Raw genomic sequence first — 22,081 nt, forward strand, 5'->3', positions numbered from 1 at the left:
TGATCTTCCCTTAATATTACTAGTTATTTATTGTCTTCAATGCATGTGTGTCTCTCTATATTACCACAGATGAACCCTCCTCCTCCTCCTCCGGTCCCGAAGCCCCGGGCTCGTTACATGAGGGACAGTTTGACGTCTCTGGACAGGTGAGCGCACCTTTAGGTCTGTGGTTACCTGAGTCTGTGCTCGTTACCTGAGTCTCTGCTCGTTACCTGAGCTCTGTGCTCGTTACCTGAGTCTCTGCTCGTTACCTGAGTCTGTGCTCGTTACCTGAGTCTGTGCTCGTTACCTGAGTCTCTGCTCGTTACCTGAGTCTGTGCTCGTTACCTGAGTCTCTGCTCGTTACCTGAGTCTGTGCTCGTTACCTGAGTCTGTGCTCGTTACCTAAGTCTCTGCTCGTTACCTAAGTCTCTGCTCGTTACCTGAGTCTGTGCTCGTTACCTGAGTCTGTGCTCGTTACCTAAGTCTCTGCTCGTTACCTGAGTCTGTGCTCGTTACCAGAGTCTCTGCTCGTTACCTGAGTCTGTGCTCGTTACCTGAGTCTGTGCTCGTTACCTAAGTCTCTGCTCGTTCCCTGAGTCTGTGCTCGTTACCTGAGTCTGTGCTCGTTACCTGAGTCTGTGCTCGTTACCTGAGTCTGTGCTCGTTACCTGAGTCTCTGCTCGTTACCTGAGTCTGTGCTCGTTCCCTGAGTCTGTGCTCGTTACCTGAGTCTGTGCTCGTTACCTGAGGAGCTGGAGGGGGATAATACTAATGTTCTCTCACAATAAATCAATACATCTGAACTCAGTGAAAGTAGATGTTTGGATTTCAACACCAACTTTGTTTTTTCAGAGATGATATCGCAAATCTACAATCAGGTACACACACACACACACACACACACACACACACACACACACACACACACACACACACACACACACACACACCACACACTGACGTCCTGCTGATGCGTTGAACCTGTTCCACAAGAACGTCTACAGATGATCTGGAACCAGTTTATCCTCTGGAGCACATGATGCTGCACACACACACACACACACACACACACACACACACACACACACACACACACACACACACACACACACACACACACACACACACACACACACACACACACATATCCACACATGTTTTGATTCAGTGTTTCAGGAGTCAGCTCCTCCCATAAGTCTCTGCTAATAAAGTTTGTCTCCAAACTGCAGAACAAAGGTCTCCATTCAAACTGATTCTCAGTGGTTAGAACAAATTACAGACTTAAGAACCTCATAATTATACTTACAGTCTCGAGGAAAAGTACTAATTAGCGATCTTTTCTTTCAATGTATTTACAATCTGCAAAGTTATTTCAACGTTTTTAATAAGTAAGTCTATTCTCTTTCCTTTACCTGCACTAAACGTCTGTAATGTACATGTCCTCGCTGCAGAACAATAAAGGAACTCTGATTCTGAACCTTGCCCCCCCCCCAGGTGGAGATGCCCCCCCCCCCTCCTGTCATGGCGTTGGATCGTAGCTCCGTCTTCCCGTCTCTGGCCGGCGTCACTGACATCATCGCCAGCAGCATCCCCTCATTGGCTGGACTCGCCACCTCCCTCAGAGGCTCCGCCCCCTCCGCCCCTTCTGCCCCCCCCTCCATAGACAGCATGGCTAACAGCATCGCCGCTAACATACCTAGCTTAGCGGGAACTGCTAGCGCTGTGGCTAACCCCCCCGCGGCTACGTTAAACTCCGCCTCCTTCACCACACCTGGTCACACTGTTAGCTTAGACAGCATAGTTAGCTCGTTCGCTAACATTCCCAGTTTAGCGGGGATTGTTAGCAATGTGGCTAACCCGTCTGTTAGCTCCATAACGACCCCGTCAGCCCCCCCCCCCTCACTGCCGGGGATCGGAGACGCTCACACAGGTACAGCAAGAAGTTGATTTTTTAAATAAAATTACTCCATTTCCTTTGTTTTAATTTTTCAAAGTGTTCTGCTGGAACGAGTCCGTACCATAATATGAGTCAGCATTTCCTCACTTCCTGTCCCCTGGTCTGGAGGTCAATGGTTTTATGAATGTGTTTTTGGTTGTTATCCTGAAATCAGGTCTGTGGTTAACACGAGCTGAAGAGACTTTAACGTTTTGTCAGTAAATACCTGTCGGCGTGTTACTTCAGAAATCACAAAGTGGTGTTAATATGTGGAGAGTATCCTGCTGAACTCAACGTTTGTTTGACTCAGAGATTATTTTCTGACATAACCCAAAATCACATGGAGGAATCCCATTGGACGTGGGAGATGCTGCCTTCACGGTCCAACACAGGAATACCTCCCGCTCTGTATTGGCCCATCAGTTACATTACATTACATTACATTTAGCTGACGCTTTTATCCAAAGCGACTTACAATAAGTGCGTTCGACCAACAAAATACAACCTTGAAGAAAACAGAATCATAAAGTACATCAGGTTTCATAGAGCCAAACATTTCAAGTGCTACTCAACTGGCTTTAGGTAAGCCAGTCCTTTGTTAGTATATAAGTGCTTTGTTAATAGTTCTATCGCTCGAAGTGAAGTCGAAAGAGATGAGTTTTCAGTCTGGAAGGTGTGTAAGCTATCTGCTGTCCTGATGTCAATGGGGAGCTCATTCCACCATCTTGGAGCCAGGATAGCAAACCCACGTGTTTTTGCCGATGGGAACTTTGGTCCCCCTCGCAGCGAGGGTGCAACGAGTCGTTTGGCTGATGCAGAGCGGAGTGCACACGCTGGGGTGTACGGTTTAACCATGTCCTGGATGTAGGAAGGGCCAGATCCATTCGCAGCATGGTACGCAAGTACCAGTGTCTTGAAGTGGATTCTAGCAGTTACCGGAAGCCAGTGAAGGGAGCGGAGGAGCGGAGTGGTGTGGGAACATTTAGGAAGGTTGAAGACCAGGCGAGCCGCTGCATTCTGGGTGAGCTGCAGAGGTCGGATGGCACATGCAGGTAGACCAGCCAGGAGGGAGTTGCAGTAGTCTAGGCGTGAGATGACGAGAGCCTGGACCAGAACCTGAGTCGCTTTCTGAGTCAGCTGGGGACGTATCTTCCTGATGTTGTAAAGCGTGTATCTGCAGCAACGGGTTGTAGCAGCGATGTTTGCAGTGAAGGACAGGTTGTTATCTAGGGTCACACCCAGATTCCTTGCAGTCTGAGTCGGGGAAACAACTGAGGTGCCGATGTTGATTGTTAGGTCAAGAGTGGGACAATCTTTTCCCGGAAGGAAGAGCAGCTCAGTCTTGTCAAGATTGAGCTTGAGGTGGTGAGCAGACATCCACTGAGAGATGTCCGCTAGACAAGCAGAGATGCGTGCGACGACCTGGGTCTCTGAGCGGGGAAAGGACAAAATTAATTGGGTGTTTCAGACATACTCCCTTCTGATTGGCTGAGCATGTCCTCTGTTTGTGTGCAGATGTCGGAGCGTTGTCTCAGCTGGTGATGTTAACGTTAGACTCGAACACAGGAGTCTCTTTACCGTCTCTTCAGGAGACGGAGCCATCAGAGGAAGGTGTGTTCAGTCTCATATAAGACTCTTATTCTCAATATGAAGAGTTTAAACATAAGAAAAGACAACCATTTTTCCCATATGAGCAAAGCTTTTCAATGCATAGTCCAACACGTCCACCTCCCGATGAGACGTTATGATTATGAACGGTTTAGTAGGATTATATAAAGTGTGTGTCCTCGGGGTCTGACTCCTCTCCGTCTGTCTGGGTTCCAGTCTCCAGACGCTCTCCTCACACCATCAAAGAAGAGAATCCATACGTCACGCTGTTAGCTTGTTGGGCGAGCCAAGAGGAAGCCGACACCGACTCGTCCAATGAGGAGGACGATACAGGAGCAAGCCCCGCCCCCTCTGGTGCAGAGGGACCAATGGAGGGAGATCCTACTCATAACACATCGTCAACAACCACCAAGTATTTATACGGTACTACAAAAACTACCTCTAGTACTTCACTGCATCCTAACTGGTGTTTGTTTGTCCTGCAGCCTCCCGTCCAATCAGGCGGGACGTCTGGTCCCCACGCGGCCGGCCCCGCCCCCTCCTCCCAGCCAATTAAAGAAGCCGCAGAGACAGAAGATGCCGAGGTACGCAAACGCACCTTCAGGAAGACAAACAACAACAAACGTCCTCTATTTATTTATTTCATTAGCTTTCATTTCTCTGATTTAGTTTTCTCATTCTTGCTGACGGTAAGTAAGAGTTCAGGAAAGCAGGGTTACGACACAAGAGAGACCTGACGCAGTGTCGCATGCAATCAGTGCAGGACAGCAGCCCATAAACCTGTGAAGGTTTGCAAATCATCCTGCAAACACATGTCTCCTCAAGTTGCTGACTGTTCTCTAAATGCTGCACGTGTTGTTGCTGAAGATGCTTCTTCATGAGGAACGTCTGACACTCAGTGTGGTTGTGTCCTGCAGGACGGCCACTATCCGAGTGTCCAGGAAGAAGGGGGCCGTGGGGGGGGCGGCCCCTCACAGCGCCGTGGTGAGGTCCGGCTGGCTGGATGTGTGGAAGGGCTTCAGGTAACACCGTCACCTTTAATACCATATCCACCCTGATCACATCACACGTCCTCTGCTCTTCTTCATTGGTTATAATGTGCTGTTCTTTGGACTTCTGTTTTGTTTAGTGTTTAGTGAACCTTGTACGGCCACCTAGTTGAGAGCCTTGAAAGCGCCTTTATAAATAAAATGTATTATTATTATGATTATTATTGATGGAGCTATCAGCGTCCCCATCACTCTGTATCTGATCTGGGAGTCTTATTACATTTGATTGTCCCGGTTTCTGATGATAAGGATTAATATCCACTGTTCAGGACATCAGATCAGAACCAGGTTTATCTCCAGGTGGGTCGACACGTACGAGGAATTTGACCTGATGTCGTGCTGCATACATAAAAGTAAAACAACAATTAAAAACACAGACAGAAAACTATTCAAAGAAAACTATTTACATTGAAATAGAATGGAATAAAAGATGTGCAGTAATAAAATAACAGATATTGTGTACATTGTGCATTTATGTAATGCATAGAGTCTGTGATGGGACATGCTTTGTGTCCGAGACAATGTTAGCATGTTAGCATGTGGCTATAGCAGGCTCCAGGCTCTGAGCAGCTGCAACTCTTCCAATCGCTATCTGCCGTCTCAAGGTCCAGCAGAGACTGAGCTCCAGCCATAAAGGTCTTCAGCTGAATGCACTCGGCTCATTTCTTTGTCTTATCTTTGAGAATTGTTTCTCAGCAGATTGACCCGTTTAATGTGTAAATATCACAAGAGCAGCAACCCACTGTTAGCTCAGCAGCTATGCTACGGGTCATCCATTGAGGTGATTGATAATCAAACAGCTGAGAAGCAGACAGATCGTTTGACATTAACAACGACAGGAGACCCAGTAAAGATCCCTGAGGAACACCTCATCAGATGAGCGGATTCACATCGTTTCTCTTTTCTTACAGACACAGCGTTCTGTGGGCGACGCTGGACGGGCAGCTGATGTCTCTTTGGAAAAAACGCAACGTAAGTACCTGTCTCTCTGTATACACCTGTCTCTCTGTCTCCACCTATCTCTCTGTCTCCACCTGTCTCTACCTGTCTGTCTCCACCTGTCTCTACCTGTCTGTCTCCACCTGTCTGTCTGTCTCCACCTGTCTGTCTGTCTCCACCTATCTCTCTGTCTCCACCTATCTCTCTGTCTCCGTCTGTCTGTCTCCACCTGTCTGTCTGTCTCCACCTGTCTGTCTGTCTTCACCTATCTGTCTGTATCCACCTGTCTGTCTGTCTCCACCTGTCTGTCTGTCTCCACCTGTCTGTCTGTCTCCACCTGTCTGTCTGTCTCCACCTGTCCCTCTCCACCTGTCTGTCCCTCTCCACCTGTCTGTCTCTCTCCACCTGTCTGTCCCTCTCCACCTGTCTGTCTGTCTCCACCTGTCTGTCTGTCTCCACCCATCTCTCTGTATCCACCTGTCTGTCTGTATCCACCTGTCTGTCTGTCTCCACCTGTCTGTCTGTCTCCACCTGTCTCTCTGTCTCCACCTGTCTGTATCCACCTGTCTGTCTGTCTCCACCTGTCTGTCTGTCTCCACCCATCTCTCTGTATCCACCTGTCTGTCTGTATCCACCTGTCTGTCTGTCTCCACCTGTCTGTCTGTATCCACCTGTCTGTCTGTCTCCACCCATCTCTCTGTATCCACCTGTCTGTCTGTATCCACCTGTCTGTCTGTCTCCACCTGTCTCTCTGTCTCCACCTGTCTGTATCCACCTGTCTCTCTGTCTCCACCTGTCTGTCTGTCTCCACCTGTCTGTCTGTCTCCACCTGTCTCTCTGTCTCCACCTGTCTCTCTGTCTCCACCTGTCTCTCTCTACCTGTCTGTCTGCAGCCAGTCAGTGTTCAGCTGTGTTTGTTTCGTTCACCAGGACCGGTTCAGCGAGGTTCTGTTTCACGTCTCCAGCATCACCAACGTGAAGAAGCAGGACAAACGCAGGTTCTCCGTGTACTTCAGGAAGAAGCACTACGACTTCATGGCTCACAACGACGGTGAGCTCACCTTCTCCATCGCGACGCCTCGGGAAGTCTGGGTTATAATATCAGTTCCTGAAGTTTGAAATGAGCAGGACATAGAATATAAACAGGAAGTTAAGGTGACAAAGGTTTGCAGTAAAGGACAAAAAGGATAATACCACAATCCTTTAGTCACAACATCATACAACTGTGACTTTATAGGCTTATGGTTATTTCAATAACATCATATTTGTGATTTATGACCTCTTTTAAAACTGAAAATGATGCAGCTCGTCATCATCTGTCATTCGGAGGCCGACAGATGCTCAAACACAACGGAGACCAGGGGCTGGATCAGTAAATGTGGTAATGCTCATTACGACCACAAGGCGGTGCTAACACAGCTAAAATATAAACGTATATGACAGAAAAGATTAGGTAAAGTATTATTTGTAATTGTAACAGACGGGTACACCCCTCCTCTCTGGTTCTTCTTCATGTGTTTCTCTCTCAGAGGTCCATGAAGGCTGGGTCACGTCTCTGTTAGCGTCCCGAGGCCAGCCAAGCCCCGCCCCCCCCAGAACTCCTTGGACCAATCACCATGAAGGACACGCGGAGCCGCGCCTACGCCGCCCTGTGGGGTCACGACCTCTGGATCTACCACAGCAAGGAGGCCTTCCAGCTGGGCATCGCCTCCTTCTCCGTGCCCCTGAACGTGGCCTCGGTCAAAACGACGGGAAAACACTCTTTCAGCCTCATCACTCCGTACAAGAGCTTCAGGTACCAAGTGTGTGAAGTGTGTCCCAAGTGTCCCAAGTGTGTGTGAAGTGTGTCCGAAGTGTGCTTTACTGTCTTTTCTTGCCCCGACCCATTCTCCTCGTGGCCCCGCCCCCTCCCGCAGTCTGTCTGTTGATTCAACGAAGGATCTGTCCCTCTGGTTGGACATTCTGTCCTCCACTATCCGCAGTGCTCTGTCCTGCAGCCAGGTGGCGCTGCGGCTCTGGGAAAACCCCAACAACAAAGTGTGCGGTGACTGCGGCGCCACTAACCCGGAGTGGGCGTCGGCCAACTTGCTGCTTGTCATCTGCCAGGCCTGCGCAGGTAAACCTAGCACAAGTGGACAACAGGTGGGATGCTAATGTAGCTAGCTGGTTTTAATGCTAACAGGGATTTGTTCCCAGGTCAGCACCGAGCTCTGGGCAGCAACCTGTCCAAGGTCCGGAGTCTAAAGATGGACAACAAGATCTGGACTGAACCATTAATACAGGTGAGGGGGGGGTGAACCATTAATACAGGTGAGGGGGGGAACCATTATTACAGGTGAGGGGGGAACCATTAATACAGGTGAGGGGGGGGTGAACCATTAATACAGGTGAGGGGGGGGAACCATTAATACAGGTGAGGGGGGGGAACCATTAATACAGGTGAGGGGGGGAACCATTAATACAGGTGAGGGGGGGAACCATTAATACAGGTGAGGGGGGGAACCATTAATACAGGTAAGGGGGGGGAACCATTAATACAGGTGAGGGGGGCTGAACCATTAATACAGGTGAGGGGGGGAACCATTAATACAGGTGAGGGGGGGAACCATTAATACAGGTGAGGGGGGGATGAACCATTAATACAGGTGAGGGGGGGGGAACCATTAATACAGGTGAGGGGGGAAACCATTAATACAGGTGAGGGGGGGAACCATTAATACAGGTGAGGGGGGGATGAACCATTAATACAGGTGAGGGGGGGAACCATTAATACAGGTGAGGGGGGGGGAACCATTAATACAGGTGAGGGGGGGCTGAACCATTAATACACATGAGTGGGGGTTGAACCATTAATACAGGTGAGGGTGGGCTGAACCATTAATACAGGTGAGGGGGGGTGAACCATTAATATTATGGTCTTATCTAAACCTTTGATCTTTGAGGGAGTGGGGTGCTGACCTTTCACCTGTTCTTCCCCCAGCTGTTTGTCGCCCACGGTAACCGGCTGGCCAATCAGGTGTGGGCTCCTGTGGTGCCGGCGGCGGAGCAGCTGTTTCTGGGGTCGCCGGACGAAGAGAGGTCAAAGTTCATCCAGGATAAATACAGGAGGGGGCGCTACAGGAGGGTTCACCACCTGACCCCCTCCCCCGCCCTCATGGACCAGGTGAGTCTCATCTGAAGCTACACCTAAGGGCACTTCCTGTTTGAGCAGGTCTGTGTACCATCAGATCCAAAGGAACCATCTGTGTTTGAATCTGCACTCCACAGAGCTAATGGCTGACGGATGTTTCATACAGAGTAAGGTACGGTTATTTATGAAGCACACTTTCAGACACAGAGGCAAAGTGCTTTACATCATCATTAACACAGATTCATAAAAACATGCATAAAAGAGATAGTTGTATTGTAAATACTAAAGAGATAGTTGTATTGTAAATACTAAAGAGATAGTTGTATTGTAAATACTAAAGAGATAGTTGTATTGTAAATACTAAAGAGATAGTTGTATTGTAAATACTAAAGAGACAGTTGTATTGTAAATACTAAAGAGACAGTTGTATTGTAAATACTAAAGAGACAGTTGTATTGTAAATACTAAAGAGATAGTTGTATTGTAAATACTAAAGAGATAGTTGTATTGTAAATACTAAAGAGATAGTTGTATTGTAAATACTAAAGAGATAGTTGTATTGTAAATACTAAAGAGACAGTTGTATTGTAAATACTAAAGAGACAGTTGTATTGTAAATACTAAAGAGACAGTTGTATTGTAAATACTAAAGAGACAGTTGTATTGTAAATACTAAAGAGACAGTTGTATTGTAAATACTAAAGAGACAGTTTGTTGTAATAAGATAGTTGTATTGTAAATACTAAAGAGATAGTTGTATTGTAAATACTAAAGAGACAGTTGTATTGTAAATACTAAAGAGACAGTTGTATTGTAAATACTAAAGAGACAGTTGTATTGTAAATACTAAAGAGATAGTTGTATTGTAAATACTAAAGAGACAGTTGTATTGTAAATACTAAAGAGATAGTTGTATTGTAAATACTAAAGAGACAGTTGTATTGTAAATACTAAAGAGGACAGTTGTATTGTAAATACTAAAGAGACAGTTGTATTGTAAATACTAAAGAGACAGTTGTATTGTAAATACTAAAGAGATAGTTGTATTGTAAATACTAAAGAGATAGTTGTATTGTAAATACTAAAGAGATAGTTGTATTGTAAATACTAAAGAGATAGTTCAAACACAACATTGTAAATACAGAAGGTGCTTCAAACCAGTGAAAAGGCTTCTGGGTAAGCAGCTGAAAACAGTGAAGTGTTTAGCCTTCAAAGAACTCAGCGTTGGTGAAGACTCTGGTTTCTGGAAGTCTGTTCCATTTGTGCAGGGAATATAAACTGAGAGCAGCGTCAGAGTGTTTGGTTCTGACCCGGGAACAGTGAGTAAGACTGGGGGGCTCGCAGCAGGGCAAAGTACGGCCCATTTGGGTATAGGCACGTCACGGTCCATTTTGAATCGGCCCTCAGATTCTTAAAGGTCCCATGTCCATTTCTCCTGATCATAGTTCCATCGTTGAGGTCTATAGAATAGATTCACATTGTTCAATGTTCCAAACTCACATTGGTTTCTCACAGCATCTCTGTATAGTCTGTGTATTCACTCTCTGTCCTACACGGCTTGTTGGAGCTCCTGCCCCCCCCCCCCCCCCTATGAGCCCAGTGGCCGTCAGCGAGACAGCGAGACACAGCGAAACGCAGCCTGAAACCAGCCCGAACACACACACACCCCCGCAGCCTGGCTGGGAGTTTGTGTGTGTGTGTGCTCACTAGGGTTGCAAAATTCCAGGAATTTTCAAAGATGGAAACTCATGGGAATAAACTGGGAATAAACTGGGAATTTTCAAAATGTAAGATTGGCTCTTAGGGAACTTCAATAGAGTTGGGGAAAGTATATTTTAGCATAATCTTGACTGAAACAAACAGATGCCATTCAAGTACACTTGGATATCCATGCCATAGCACACTGCTCACTGCATGGCTATTGAGACCACACAAAGGTTCGCAACAGGCTCACAAATGTGAGAGTGGAAAACTGGTTGGCATTCGGGCAAACCTAAGTCTCTCTGAGCCGGACACAGAGCCTCCTCAACAAGGCTGGACAGTGACACGGAAGAGGAAGACTCAGAGTGTGATGTTGATGAGGCCCGGAAGAGCCCGTTGACTGAAAGGGTTTAGCCAAAATGCAGAGGATCGCTTGAAGGGAGATTTGCATGTTGAATGGGACTTTGTGGGGATTTTTGGATCGGGGTGCATTTTTGTTCATTTTTTAATGAGTGGGGTTGGGGGGGGATGAGTAATATTTAACTCAACATTCCTGTTTTCGTTCTTCAATGAAACAAATAATTGTTCACTAAAATAATTAAAACTTGTTCTGTTCTACTTTAAAAAAAATACAAAAATCTGTTGAAATGTCATGTTTTTTGTTTAATTTTGCATCGAATATTTCCAAAATTCCCCAGCTTAACTTCCCATGGAAACTTTCCAGAAATGTACCGGAAATGTTCCGCACCTTTGCAACCCTAGTGCTCACACACAGACTCACATCCTCGCGGCGTCCCGCCGTCTCAGGGAGGAGAAATCGGCGGAGCTGAGAAAAGATTGAGTGTGTGTGTGAGGAAGTCCGTGGATTGGTCAATTTGGACCAATCCACGGACTTAACGTAACGGCTCCGCGGATTGGTCCATTTGGACCAATGGGTCCATTTGGGTATGGGCACGTCACTGTACCCAGGGCGTCCAACGAGGCGTTCTAGAGCAGCACAGACAGGTCTTCTCTGTGTCAGAGTGTTACTCCCTACAGGGGGCACTTTGAGGGTTTGAAACTCTACAGACCGTTCACGTGCAGAAGCTACAGAACACAAGGGGACGGGTCAGAAACAGAGAAGCAGGACATGGGACCTTTAAAGTATTTTGGAATATGACCCACATATGAAATGTGTGTTTTTCTTATATTGTACTTCTGAAAAATATATGTTAACAATTATTACACAGTAGTGCTGGGGGGAAACGATTATTTTGAAAACGATTAATCGGGCGATTATTTGATCGATTAGTCGACTAATCTAACGATTATTTTTCTGTTGTTCAATTCATAAAAAACGTAATGTAAAAAAACGTAATGTAAAAAAAAAATGTTTCACGATACTGTGTCTCAGGGGATCTTAATATTTAAGAACCTATTAATGTGTTATACCAGATTAACGGAAATAATCTCAGCTAACTGACGATACAAACCATGTTTACCAAAACAAAACACAAGTCTCATAAGAAGCATCTAAATGACCCCTGAGCGAAAAATGGTAACGGACATTGGCACAGAACTCAAGATAAAAGTAACCTTATTACTTATCGTAGCTGCACATACAAGATATCCGATTAAAGCTGAGACTCCACAGATTATGTAGGTATATAGTATCATCACTGAGTGATCCGGACTCGCGACAGGGGAAGCAAATACAGTCATCACAACACGTACCTTCACAGAGCTTCTCGGGAGATCGTCTCACCACCGTAGCTGTCAATCTGATCAAAAGACGTGTTCAATGGCATTAAAATGAGAAAAAACACGGCTGAATCGGTTAATCCATAGGTTTTTAACGTCTCTGTATAAAAAAATGATTGAATTTATAATCCATAATTCCATTTTATGTAAAAATCGGAGAGCAAATGCTAGCTGCTAATGGTAGCCACCACAGCTAGCTGCTGCTTCTGCTAGGCTATGCAGCAGTCTCAGTGAGATATAAATATATTTGCGTTTTGGACTAACTTTAAAATATTCCCATGCTTTGGAAGACCTAGGGCGAGATGTTTTCGTTTGGGGGCTTCGTGCGCAAATCCTGTGAGGAGGAGGTGGTAGCCGTTTCAGTCTCCATTGTGTTTGAAGTGCGATTGCGAACTGCTTGTTGCTTTGGGTGACCCACGTGTGTGTAGCGACGCGTCGACGCGGAAATATGTCGTCGACGATATTTTGAAGTCGACGCGTCGACGCGTCGACGCGTCGCTACAGCACTATTACACAGTAGTATTCATGTGTTAAAAAGCCCACTTTTCCAATAGATTTAGTTCATTAGAGCTGAAAACATTTTCTAACAAATCTTAGTTGAAAGGAAAAGTCCAATAACTTATTCATATAACAAGCTTGAATTAAACCCTATGATCATCACTCTGATGCTCTGTTTGAAGGGATGAGCTGTTCTTCTTAAAGTATAGTATTCAAGTATCAAGAATGTGAAAAACATTTGGACCCCCTGGAGTAAAGAGTGTGTGTGTGTGTGTGTGGTGTGGTGCACTGTAAAAAAATAACTGTAAAAAAACGGTAAAAATCTGGCAGCTGGTGCTTCCAAAAACTTACCGTCAAATTACAGTGAAATACCCTAATTACAATAATGGGAAAAAACCGTAAATTCACAGTAAATATAATGAATTTCCTTTACAGAGAAACCCTGTTATTTTACAGGTATCTTCCCTTGTTTATTACGGACATAATTTAGAGTTTAAGCATGTAAAAACTGTTATTTTACAATTTTATCCTAAATTATTACAGTCAAACACCTTCAATAAAGTGACAGAACTTAAGGTTCAGCAGTGAAACACTGTTATTTTACAGGTGTATCTGCTCTTTTTACAGTCAATAACCTTTAATAAAAGTACAGCACTAAAACTTTCTACGGGCAAAAAACCCGTAAAAAAAAACGGTCAAATGACTGGCAGCAGCAGGCTGCCAAACAAAAACCATAACATTAAAGTAAAAAAACTGAAATAAAGTGCAAAAGGCAATTAATATACAGGAATTGTCCTTAAAGATTTTAGAGGAAACTTTCCTCTCTTTTCAAAATCCATTGTCTTAAAATGTTACATTCAAATACCTTAAATAAAGTTCTGATGAGGAAAAACTGTTTTTTCACATTTTTTTTTATTAGATTTGTATGATCTACACCAACATAAATACAGAACCTAAAGTTCTACAGCTAGAATACTGTTATTTTACAGCTTTTTTCTAACATTTCCAATCAAACAGGCTCAACAAAATGACATCACAAAATGTTCTATAGGAAACAATTACTCTGAAAACTTATATATAAAATATTTGTAGAATTTACAGCATTTCATATTTAATACATCATACTTATAACAGTAGAAACAAAAAGTAAGTAGAATTTTTTTTTAAGATACTTTGAAACATTCTCAACAGAAAATAACAAGATTTACATTGTCAATTTGAAGGAGCAGTGTGCAGGATTTAGTACGTCTAACATTGGGGATGTAGGTTCCAACCAATGGATAACTTGTTCACTCACCCTCATATCCCAAGTTTGTAGGATAATGTATGTTGGCTGCAAAAAACATGAGGCCACCAATCATGTTACTTCCTGCTGTTCATTCTGCGCTACTGTAGACGTGGCAGTGCAACCGAGAGGACAAACAGATCAGAATCAGAAACGGGTTATTGCCAGGTAGGTTCCACACGTATGAGGAATTTCACTAGGTGTCGTGGTGCATACATACAAATAAAAAAAAGTACACAGATAGCAAACTATATTAAGAACACTAATAAAATATAGTAAGATAGCAATAAAATAAAGCAGTAATTTACATCGAAATAGAATGCAATAAATTATAGAATATAAAATATGTGCAGTAAGCAATATTTAAACATTGCATTATTTACCATCCTGTGATCTCCATTATGTAATGCGCTGAGGTAAAGTGTCAGTGGTGGGGAGCGGGCCTTGTTGAGGTGGAGAGAGGTTTTTGTCCTGATGGAGAGAGGTTCTGGTCCTGATGGATGAGAGGTTCTGGTCCTGATGGAGAGAGGTTCTGGTCCTGATGGAGAGAGTGTGTTGGTCCGATTGGGAGAGAGGTTCTGGTCCTGATGGAGAGAGGTGGTCTGTCCTGATGGGAGAGAGGTTCTGGTCCTGATGGAGAGAGGTGTTGGTCCTGATGGAGAGAGGTTCTGGTCGCCTGATGGAGAGAGGTGTTGGTCCTGATGGAGAGAGGTTCTGGTCCTGATGGAGAGAGGTCTGGTCCTGATGGAGAGAGGTTCTGGTCCTGATGGAGAGAGGTGTTGGTCCTGATGGAGAGAGGTTTTTGTCCTGATGGAGAGAGGTTCTGGTCCTGATGGAGAGAGGTTCTGGTCCTGATGGAGAGAGGTTCTGGTCCTGATGGAGAGAGGTGTTGGTCCTGATGGAGAGAGGTGTTGGTCCTGATGGAGAGAGGTGTTGGTCCTGATGGAGAGAGGTTCTGGTCCTGATGGAGAGAGGTTCTGGTCCTGATGGAGAGAGGTTTCTGGTCCTGATGGAGAGATGGAGGTCCTGATGGAGAGATGGAGGTCCTGATGGAGAGATGGAGGTCCTGATGGAGAGAGGTTCTGGTCCTGATGGAGAGAGGTGTTGGTCCTGATGGAGAGAGGTGTTGGTCCTGATGGAGAGAGGTTCTGGTCCTGATGGAGAGAGGTTCTGGTCCTGATGGAGAGAGGTTCTGGTCCTGATGGAGAGAGGTTTCTGGTCCTGATGGAGAGAGGTTCTGGTCCTGACCTGATGGAGAGAGGTTCTGGTCCTGATGGAGAGAGGTGTTGGTCCTGATGGAGAGGAGGTTCTGGTCCTGATGGAGAGAGGTTCTGGTCCTGATGGAGAAAGGTGTTGGTCCTGATGGAGAAAGGTTCTGGTCCTGATGGAGCGCGGAGGGGAGGGGGGTCGGCCACTATCTTCCCGCCTCAGGGTTCTGGAGGCATGCAGGTCGTGGAGGGATGGCAGATTACAGCCGATCACCTTCTCTGCAGAGCGTATGACACGCTGCAGCCTGCCCTTATCCTTGGCTGTGGCTGCAGCGTACCAGATGGTGATGGAGTATCCTCGGCTGTGCTTTTTTGGTGAGGGAGCAGATATTCTGCTCCCGTTTGAGGTCCTGGGCGATGATTGTGCCCAGGAAGCGGAAAGATTCCACAGCAGTTACTGGGGAGTCACACAGAGTGATGGGGGTGGGGTAGGGCTGCGTTCTTCCTAAGTCCACAACCATCTCCACTGCCCTTGAGAGCGTTGAGCTCCAGGTGGTTTCCCCCCACACCAGGTCACCAGATGGTCCATCGCCCATATGTAGGCAGACTCGTCCCCACCAGAGATGAGTCCGATGAGGGTGGTGTCGTCTGAACTTCAGGAGCTTGACAGACTGGTGACTGGAGGTGCAGCTGTTGGTGTACAGGGAGAAGAGCAGAGGGGAAAGAACGCAGCCTTGAGGGGAACCGATGCTGATGGTCCGGGAGTCAGAGAGGTGTTTCCCCAGCCTCACGTGCTGCTTCCTGTCAGACAGGAAGTCTGTGATCCACCTGCAGGTGGAGACGGGCACGTGCAGCTGGGAGAGCTTGTCCTGCAGCAGAGCCGGGATGATGGTGTTGAAGGCGGCGCTAAAGACCACAAACAGGATCCTGACGTAGGTTCCTGCTGTGTCCAGGTGCTGGAGGAGGAAGTGAAGTGATAACTATTAGTAAACCATAATGATGGATGTTATTATCAGCAGCTGCCAATAGATCCCCTACATCTTGTATGGTGGACCTTTGAAGCAGGGTTACACAAAACACACACACACAAAATTGTAAAACAGTTATTGAGAGCATCCCAAGGGCATTGATCCTATGCTAAACCTTCCAGAACACCAACTTTCTAATACCTTAGAAACGACAACTAGCCGTTGGCACGAATGTAATGCTTCAGCTTCCTACAACTTTAAAGCTGTGTGGACGTGGCTCTATGAAGAGTCGTTCATATTTTCTCATTATTTCATAAGTTTAGAAGGGGTAACAACAGTTACCTTTTGTTAATTTTACCTCGAGCCAAACTTGTGCGACTTGTTTCTGAAATCCCTTTCTCTTAAAGTGAATACATAAAATAAAATAAAAAAACAGTGGAGCTTACCCTAAAACTAACCACTGGATAGGGTTAACCCTAACCCATATATATTTTTGTATTATTTATTATTTTTTTAAATATATAGCACCAAATTGCAACTAATCTATATCTACGGTCACTTTTCACATTGAACATGAGCTCTTTTATTAAATAAACTTAACGCTTTCATTTTAAGTTGAGTTTAGTGTTTTTGACCCTAAGAAACACTGATGCATTAATCAATAACAATAATCCACAGCTCCTCCCTCTGCTCCAGAGGATTTAAAGAATATATTAGGGATCGACCGATATGGCTTTTTCAAGGCCGATACCGATACCAATGATTAGTAATCAAGGAGACCGATAACCGATTATTTGGAACCGATATACATTTGCAGTAAAAAAAAATCTTGGTGTCAAATGACGAATATACACAAACTCCAACACCAACCATATTTGAAATGCATTTAAGCATAGCCTATATTATGTTTAACTTTTAAACATCTTACAACTGGTTTCCTCTCTGTGCCCTTTTCTTTAGTGCAGTCATCTGCAATGAGTTAGAGAGAGAGACAAGAAGTGGGGCTGCAGGCTGACATGCTTAACCAACAATAATGCTTAATTTATTAGATCTGTCTATCTAGCATACAATCCCAATAAGCTGCTAGCAACTGCAAAACACTAGTGCTAGCTAATGTTTTTGCAAACTATAAAAGCGAGGCTATCACAGTAGACCTAACGTTAGTCTAGTAGCCTCACTTTCTAATATTTTGCTAACATTTGCTAGATACATGTTGGCTAGCTATGAGCTTCACATATCAACCTGAAAAAACTGCAAGGCTCCACTCGCAGCCCCCCCCACCACAGTTACTCCGCTGCGAGACGCTGCACGCACCCCCAACTCTGGACTGACTGTAACTGGGAAACTGATAGAATTGGATCATAAGATCGTGGTGGTTTTTGCAACCTCAGCATAGGGGATAGGGATGTTTATTGAACTTCGGTTTTTAACACATGTATGGCTCTGCCGCTCAGCGCTGCTGCTTGCTTCAGTCTGTGTCTGCGTTCTTTCGCACCTGCCTGTAATCTGAGAAGGGTCCCGCCTCTCTGGCTGTCTCCCGCCCAGAACATCTTCAGTAATAGCCTATCAGATAGCGCTGTGGGCGTGACGTTGCTCGTGTGCACAGACTGGTGACTGCAGCCAGAGAAACGGCCGCATCAGAGCCAAAGCTTTATCGGCAATTTGATTAAAAAAAAGGCCGATACCGATAATCGGTTCAAATGCGGAATATCGGTCGACCCCTAGAATATATCAACAGTAAACCTAGGAGACACACTGACATTCAATATTATGTTAGAGACAAGTTAGTTATTACTCACATATCAAAGTCTTTTCATCTACAAGATGGAAGAATAGCTGGGTGCTGCCAGGACGAGGACTGATGAGAGGGACACAGGCTGGCGTTAGCAGCTTTCCACACAAAGCCATCACATCTTCTGTTCCATAGTCTTCACTGTCCACTGGTGCTCTGTCAAAAGAGTGAACCATCACAGCCGTCATGTTAACCCTTTGTTACACAACATACAACCAACATGCATCAAAAGTGACCCAAATTAGTTTTAAATTGTAAATATCTTTGCAATTAAATTACCTCCAGGTATTCCTCAATTAACCTGTTTTTGATCAACACCAATTTCATTTGAACTTTCTTACTTTTTTAAATAAAAATCATGTTTGTATCACTACACTTCTAAGGCACAACATGGGTAAAACATTATCCGTATTATTTCCGATGTTATTCCTAGTGTTTCTTTAAATACATTGTTTTTGATTACCACAAATCATTATATTAATTCTCCAGTTCTAATTGATTAACTAAAATAGTTTATGCCAAGTGTGATACAAATGCAAAAAAATAAAGATACTTTAATGATAATTTTGTTAAAAATAATAATTTTAGCAGTGATTTGGACCAGGCATGTATGATGTAGTAATAAAACAACTATTTTAGTTCACACAGTGTGACATTAGCTAGTCATGTTAGCTTGTAATATAGAGCAGAGCTAACTAGCAAGTTAGCAAACGTTAGTGGTTAGCAGTTTATGCTATGATAGCTGTTGGCTACTGTTAGAAATTAAAATCAATGTTTTGATGGCATAATGTACCCTAAATGTACCTTCAGTTTAAATGCTGTTTTATACTGAAAAACCAGAAAATTAAGTTAAGCTTTTATTCTGAAAATCCTTCATCTCCGGTTAGCATGTGGCTAGTTTACCATTTCTTATAGAGGTTAATTTAGTAGCGAAATGACATGGAGTGATGCACACCGAAACCTACTGATTTTAACACTGCAACTATAGACGTATTATTATTGCTGAATATGAAATGAAGGTATAGTTTATTTGAATAAAGTTATTGTTTACAGACGTGGGTAAGATGTGACAACTTCCGGAATGACCAGAAACCAAACCAGCCGTGAAGTATTTTCTGTATTTTTTAGAATATTAACTACAACGTTTAGAATGTGTTAAAGGAAAAGTGATGAAAGACAATATGAGGAGAAGAGTCGTGTTTAAGTATGTATTGAATGTACAATGCCTGAATCCTCTGTTTAAACGTAACAACGGACATTAAGATGTGGAGGGCCGGCCCGCAGGGAGGAGCCTGCAGAAGCTATATAAGAGCAGCACCTGAGCGGTTCGGCCTCTTTTCTCTGCTAGCGAGGGCCAGAGACAGCTGCTTTTCTGTCGGACAATATCCTGTTTGTGACTGTACCGCGCCTTTTATTAATTAAAGTACCAATTTGAAAACATCTCAGAGACTCCATTTAGTCTCCCTTTTAAACTTCTCTTTCCTGGACGCGAGAATAACCATCACAGTTAACACTACTGAACATTAACAAACTGGATTCCGCAGTAAAAAAGCTTCTGTGAAACTTTACAATAAGATTGGCGACAACACTGTGACACCCTGCTGCATGTTTATGTGTAATCGTCCCGCGTTGGAGACGAGAGGATGGCGGCAGCACTGCATTAAGCTGTAAGCTAACGTTAGCAGCCACCTTGTTAACCTGTATAGCCCGATTGTCCCGCCGGTGGGACATCTTGCAAGAAACAGCATCTCAGGACTTCTTAAAATGTACTAACAACCTATTAATGATGCTTACCCACTTAACGGGAATAAACTCAGCTAACTGACTATATTAACAATTTTTAACTAAACGAAACACAAGTCTAACAGCTAACGGAGCTAACGCTACTTTAGCACATAACTGGCAAAAGCGATCTTTTTTACTTCATGCTATCTGCACAAACGTATCATATAGAAAGCTGAGATTCCACAGATTTCCCTTAAAATATATGTCTCATCACTCAAAACTCACTGAACTAGAAGAAGAAACGTAACCTTAAATACACAATTAAACATTCAACAAACTAAGGATTATCTAAATACATGTTTAACTCCATTACAGTTGCAGGACTCACCAGATCTCAAGTCTTCTGTTCTCTGTGGACGTCCCCGATGCTCATATTTAAGGTGTAGATGTAAAACTATCCCAATATTAGTCCATAAACTCGTGAGCAGACATACAGACAGCTCTGTAGCTCCGCAGGAGAGCCGCTCAAAACTGACGTGGAAGTTTCAAATTGGATTGAAAGGCGCGGACAGTGCTCATTGGCAGGTTTTTTCGATGACGTTTATATCAACCAATCAGGAGTGTTGTGGACTCATTCCAATCCTGCTTGTCTTGTCTGCCGTTGTATGGCTGGATTTCCATTTCAAGCGCCGTAGCTTTTTACATACATTTTACGTTTTTTTTTATTTGACGGTTTTTTTTTACAGTTAACTATTTTTAGTATACTATGAAAACTACTTTATTTACACAAAATCATTTTTGGGTATTTCTGAAATATATTACATTTTTTGTGAAGATGTATACATTTATTAACATTTAGAGATGTTTTATAATAAGATTTATTTTTATCTACAACAGTACAGAATACAGTTATTTTTTGATTTTTTTTACATTTTGTTACATTAAATTTAAGGTTTTACTGCAACAAAAAAAAGAAAGTTGCCTTCATTTTACATGCAGTAAAATTATGTGTATTTTATGTGTTTTTACATAGAATTAAATGTAATTTAACATTCAAGACAATTAAACAATGGAATTATCCTGTAAAAAAACGATAATTTCTCATCAAACCAATTTACAGAATAAAACTTTATTTATTTTAAATAAAAGTAATTTACTGTATTTTTATGGTATTTTACACGTAATATAGAGAAAAACAAGAAAGGTCTGTAAAATAATACAGTACATTTCAGTGAAAAAACATTTTTTTTTACAGTGTGTGTGTGTGTGTGTGTGTGTGTGTTGTGTGTGTGTGTGTGTGTGTGTGTGTGTGTGTGTGTGTGTGTGTTTCAGAGGCTGCGTCAGGTGGTGTGTGGAGACGACGTAGAAGAAACGATGTCTCTGATCTGCTCAGGAGCAAAGGTTATTATCACACACACACACACACACACACACACACACACTGTAGTTACCACTTCCTGTTTATCTGAGTGCTGTTACCTGTGCAGGTGTGTCAAACCGACCTTCTTAGCCCCTCGCCCATCCTGCTGGCTGAGAGAGCCAATCAGGCTTTGCAGACCGAGCTGCTCCGCCTCAACGAGTACACAGGTAACACACACACACACACACACACACACACACACACACACCCACCTGTACAGACCTCTTTTCTTGACGTCTGTTTTTGTTCTCTCTCAGATATCCCGCCTTACCTGCCTCAAGTGGCCAATAGGAAACCTGACTCCGCCCCCTCAGGTAGGAAGAATCACCTGGACGAATATATAATGAGCACCATTTAGACAATGTAAAACAAATTGTGTGTGTGTGGTGTGTGGTGTGTGTGTGTGTGTGTGTGTGTGTGTGTGTGTGTGTGTGTGTGTGTGGTGTGTGTGTTGTGTGTGTGTGGTGTGTGTGTGTGTGTGTGTGTGTGTGTGTGTGGTGTGTGTGTGTGTGTGTGTGGTGTGTGTGTGTGTGTGTGGTGTGTGTTGTGTGTGTGCAGGTGAGGAGGAGGAGGAGGAGCTTCACGGTAAACTGGAGGAAGATCGTTTCCTCTTCTCGTTAGAAAACGACTCGGCGGCGTGCGACGTCCTCGACCTGCGGGAGGTCCTCTCTGTGTTCCTCAAGGAGGGGTGAGTGTGTACTACCTGTGAACTGTGTGTACTACCTGTGTACTGTGTGTATTATTTGTGTATTATGTATTTTACCTGTGTGGATAATGTGTGTACTTTGTGTGTACTGTGTGTACTACAGGCCTGCTCTCCAGTTTGAGATGGTGACTCTGAGCGATCAGCTGATCTGCGCCGCTGACAAACCAGGAGGCGCTGCTGAGTCACCTGGTGCACATCCTCAATGTATACCTGTGGTGTGTGTGTGTGTGTGTGTGTGTGTGGTGTGTGTGTGTGTGTGTGTGTGTGTGTGTGTGTGTGTGTGTGTGTGTGTGTGTGTGTGTGTGTGTGTGTGTGTTGTGTGTGTGTGTGTGTGTGTGTGTGTGTGTGTGTGTGTGTGGTAGTTATTGTAATAACCAGAATAAGGTTATTAATG

At 44.2% G+C, this 22,081-nt stretch overlaps 1 protein-coding gene across 1 annotated transcript in view; it reads left to right on the forward strand.

Moving 5' to 3' along the window:
- LOC117556726 (arf-GAP with Rho-GAP domain, ANK repeat and PH domain-containing protein 1-like) overlaps positions 1 to 22,081 on the forward strand; it is a 24,543-nt gene that overhangs the window by 1,787 nt on the left and 675 nt on the right. Inside the window, 20 exon segments of the mRNA XM_034232219.1 lie at positions 70 to 146; positions 835 to 860; positions 1,477 to 1,912; positions 3,434 to 3,529; positions 3,743 to 3,938; positions 4,012 to 4,110; positions 4,444 to 4,548; positions 5,487 to 5,547; positions 6,445 to 6,565; positions 7,044 to 7,102; positions 7,104 to 7,309; positions 7,431 to 7,630; positions 7,711 to 7,796; positions 8,495 to 8,677; positions 20,894 to 20,962; positions 21,049 to 21,148; positions 21,239 to 21,295; positions 21,540 to 21,669; positions 21,791 to 21,848; positions 21,850 to 21,891. Of these exon segments, the coding sequence (XP_034088110.1) occupies positions 837 to 860; positions 1,477 to 1,912; positions 3,434 to 3,529; positions 3,743 to 3,938; positions 4,012 to 4,110; positions 4,444 to 4,548; positions 5,487 to 5,547; positions 6,445 to 6,565; positions 7,044 to 7,102; positions 7,104 to 7,309; positions 7,431 to 7,630; positions 7,711 to 7,796; positions 8,495 to 8,677; positions 20,894 to 20,962; positions 21,049 to 21,148; positions 21,239 to 21,295; positions 21,540 to 21,669; positions 21,791 to 21,848; positions 21,850 to 21,891 (2,328 nt within the window). The 5' untranslated portion in view covers positions 70 to 146; positions 835 to 836.

Source organism: Gymnodraco acuticeps, unplaced genomic scaffold (genome assembly GCF_902827175.1).
Source record: "Gymnodraco acuticeps unplaced genomic scaffold, fGymAcu1.1, whole genome shotgun sequence".
Classification (NCBI taxonomy): Eukaryota; Metazoa; Chordata; class Actinopteri; order Perciformes; family Bathydraconidae; genus Gymnodraco; species Gymnodraco acuticeps.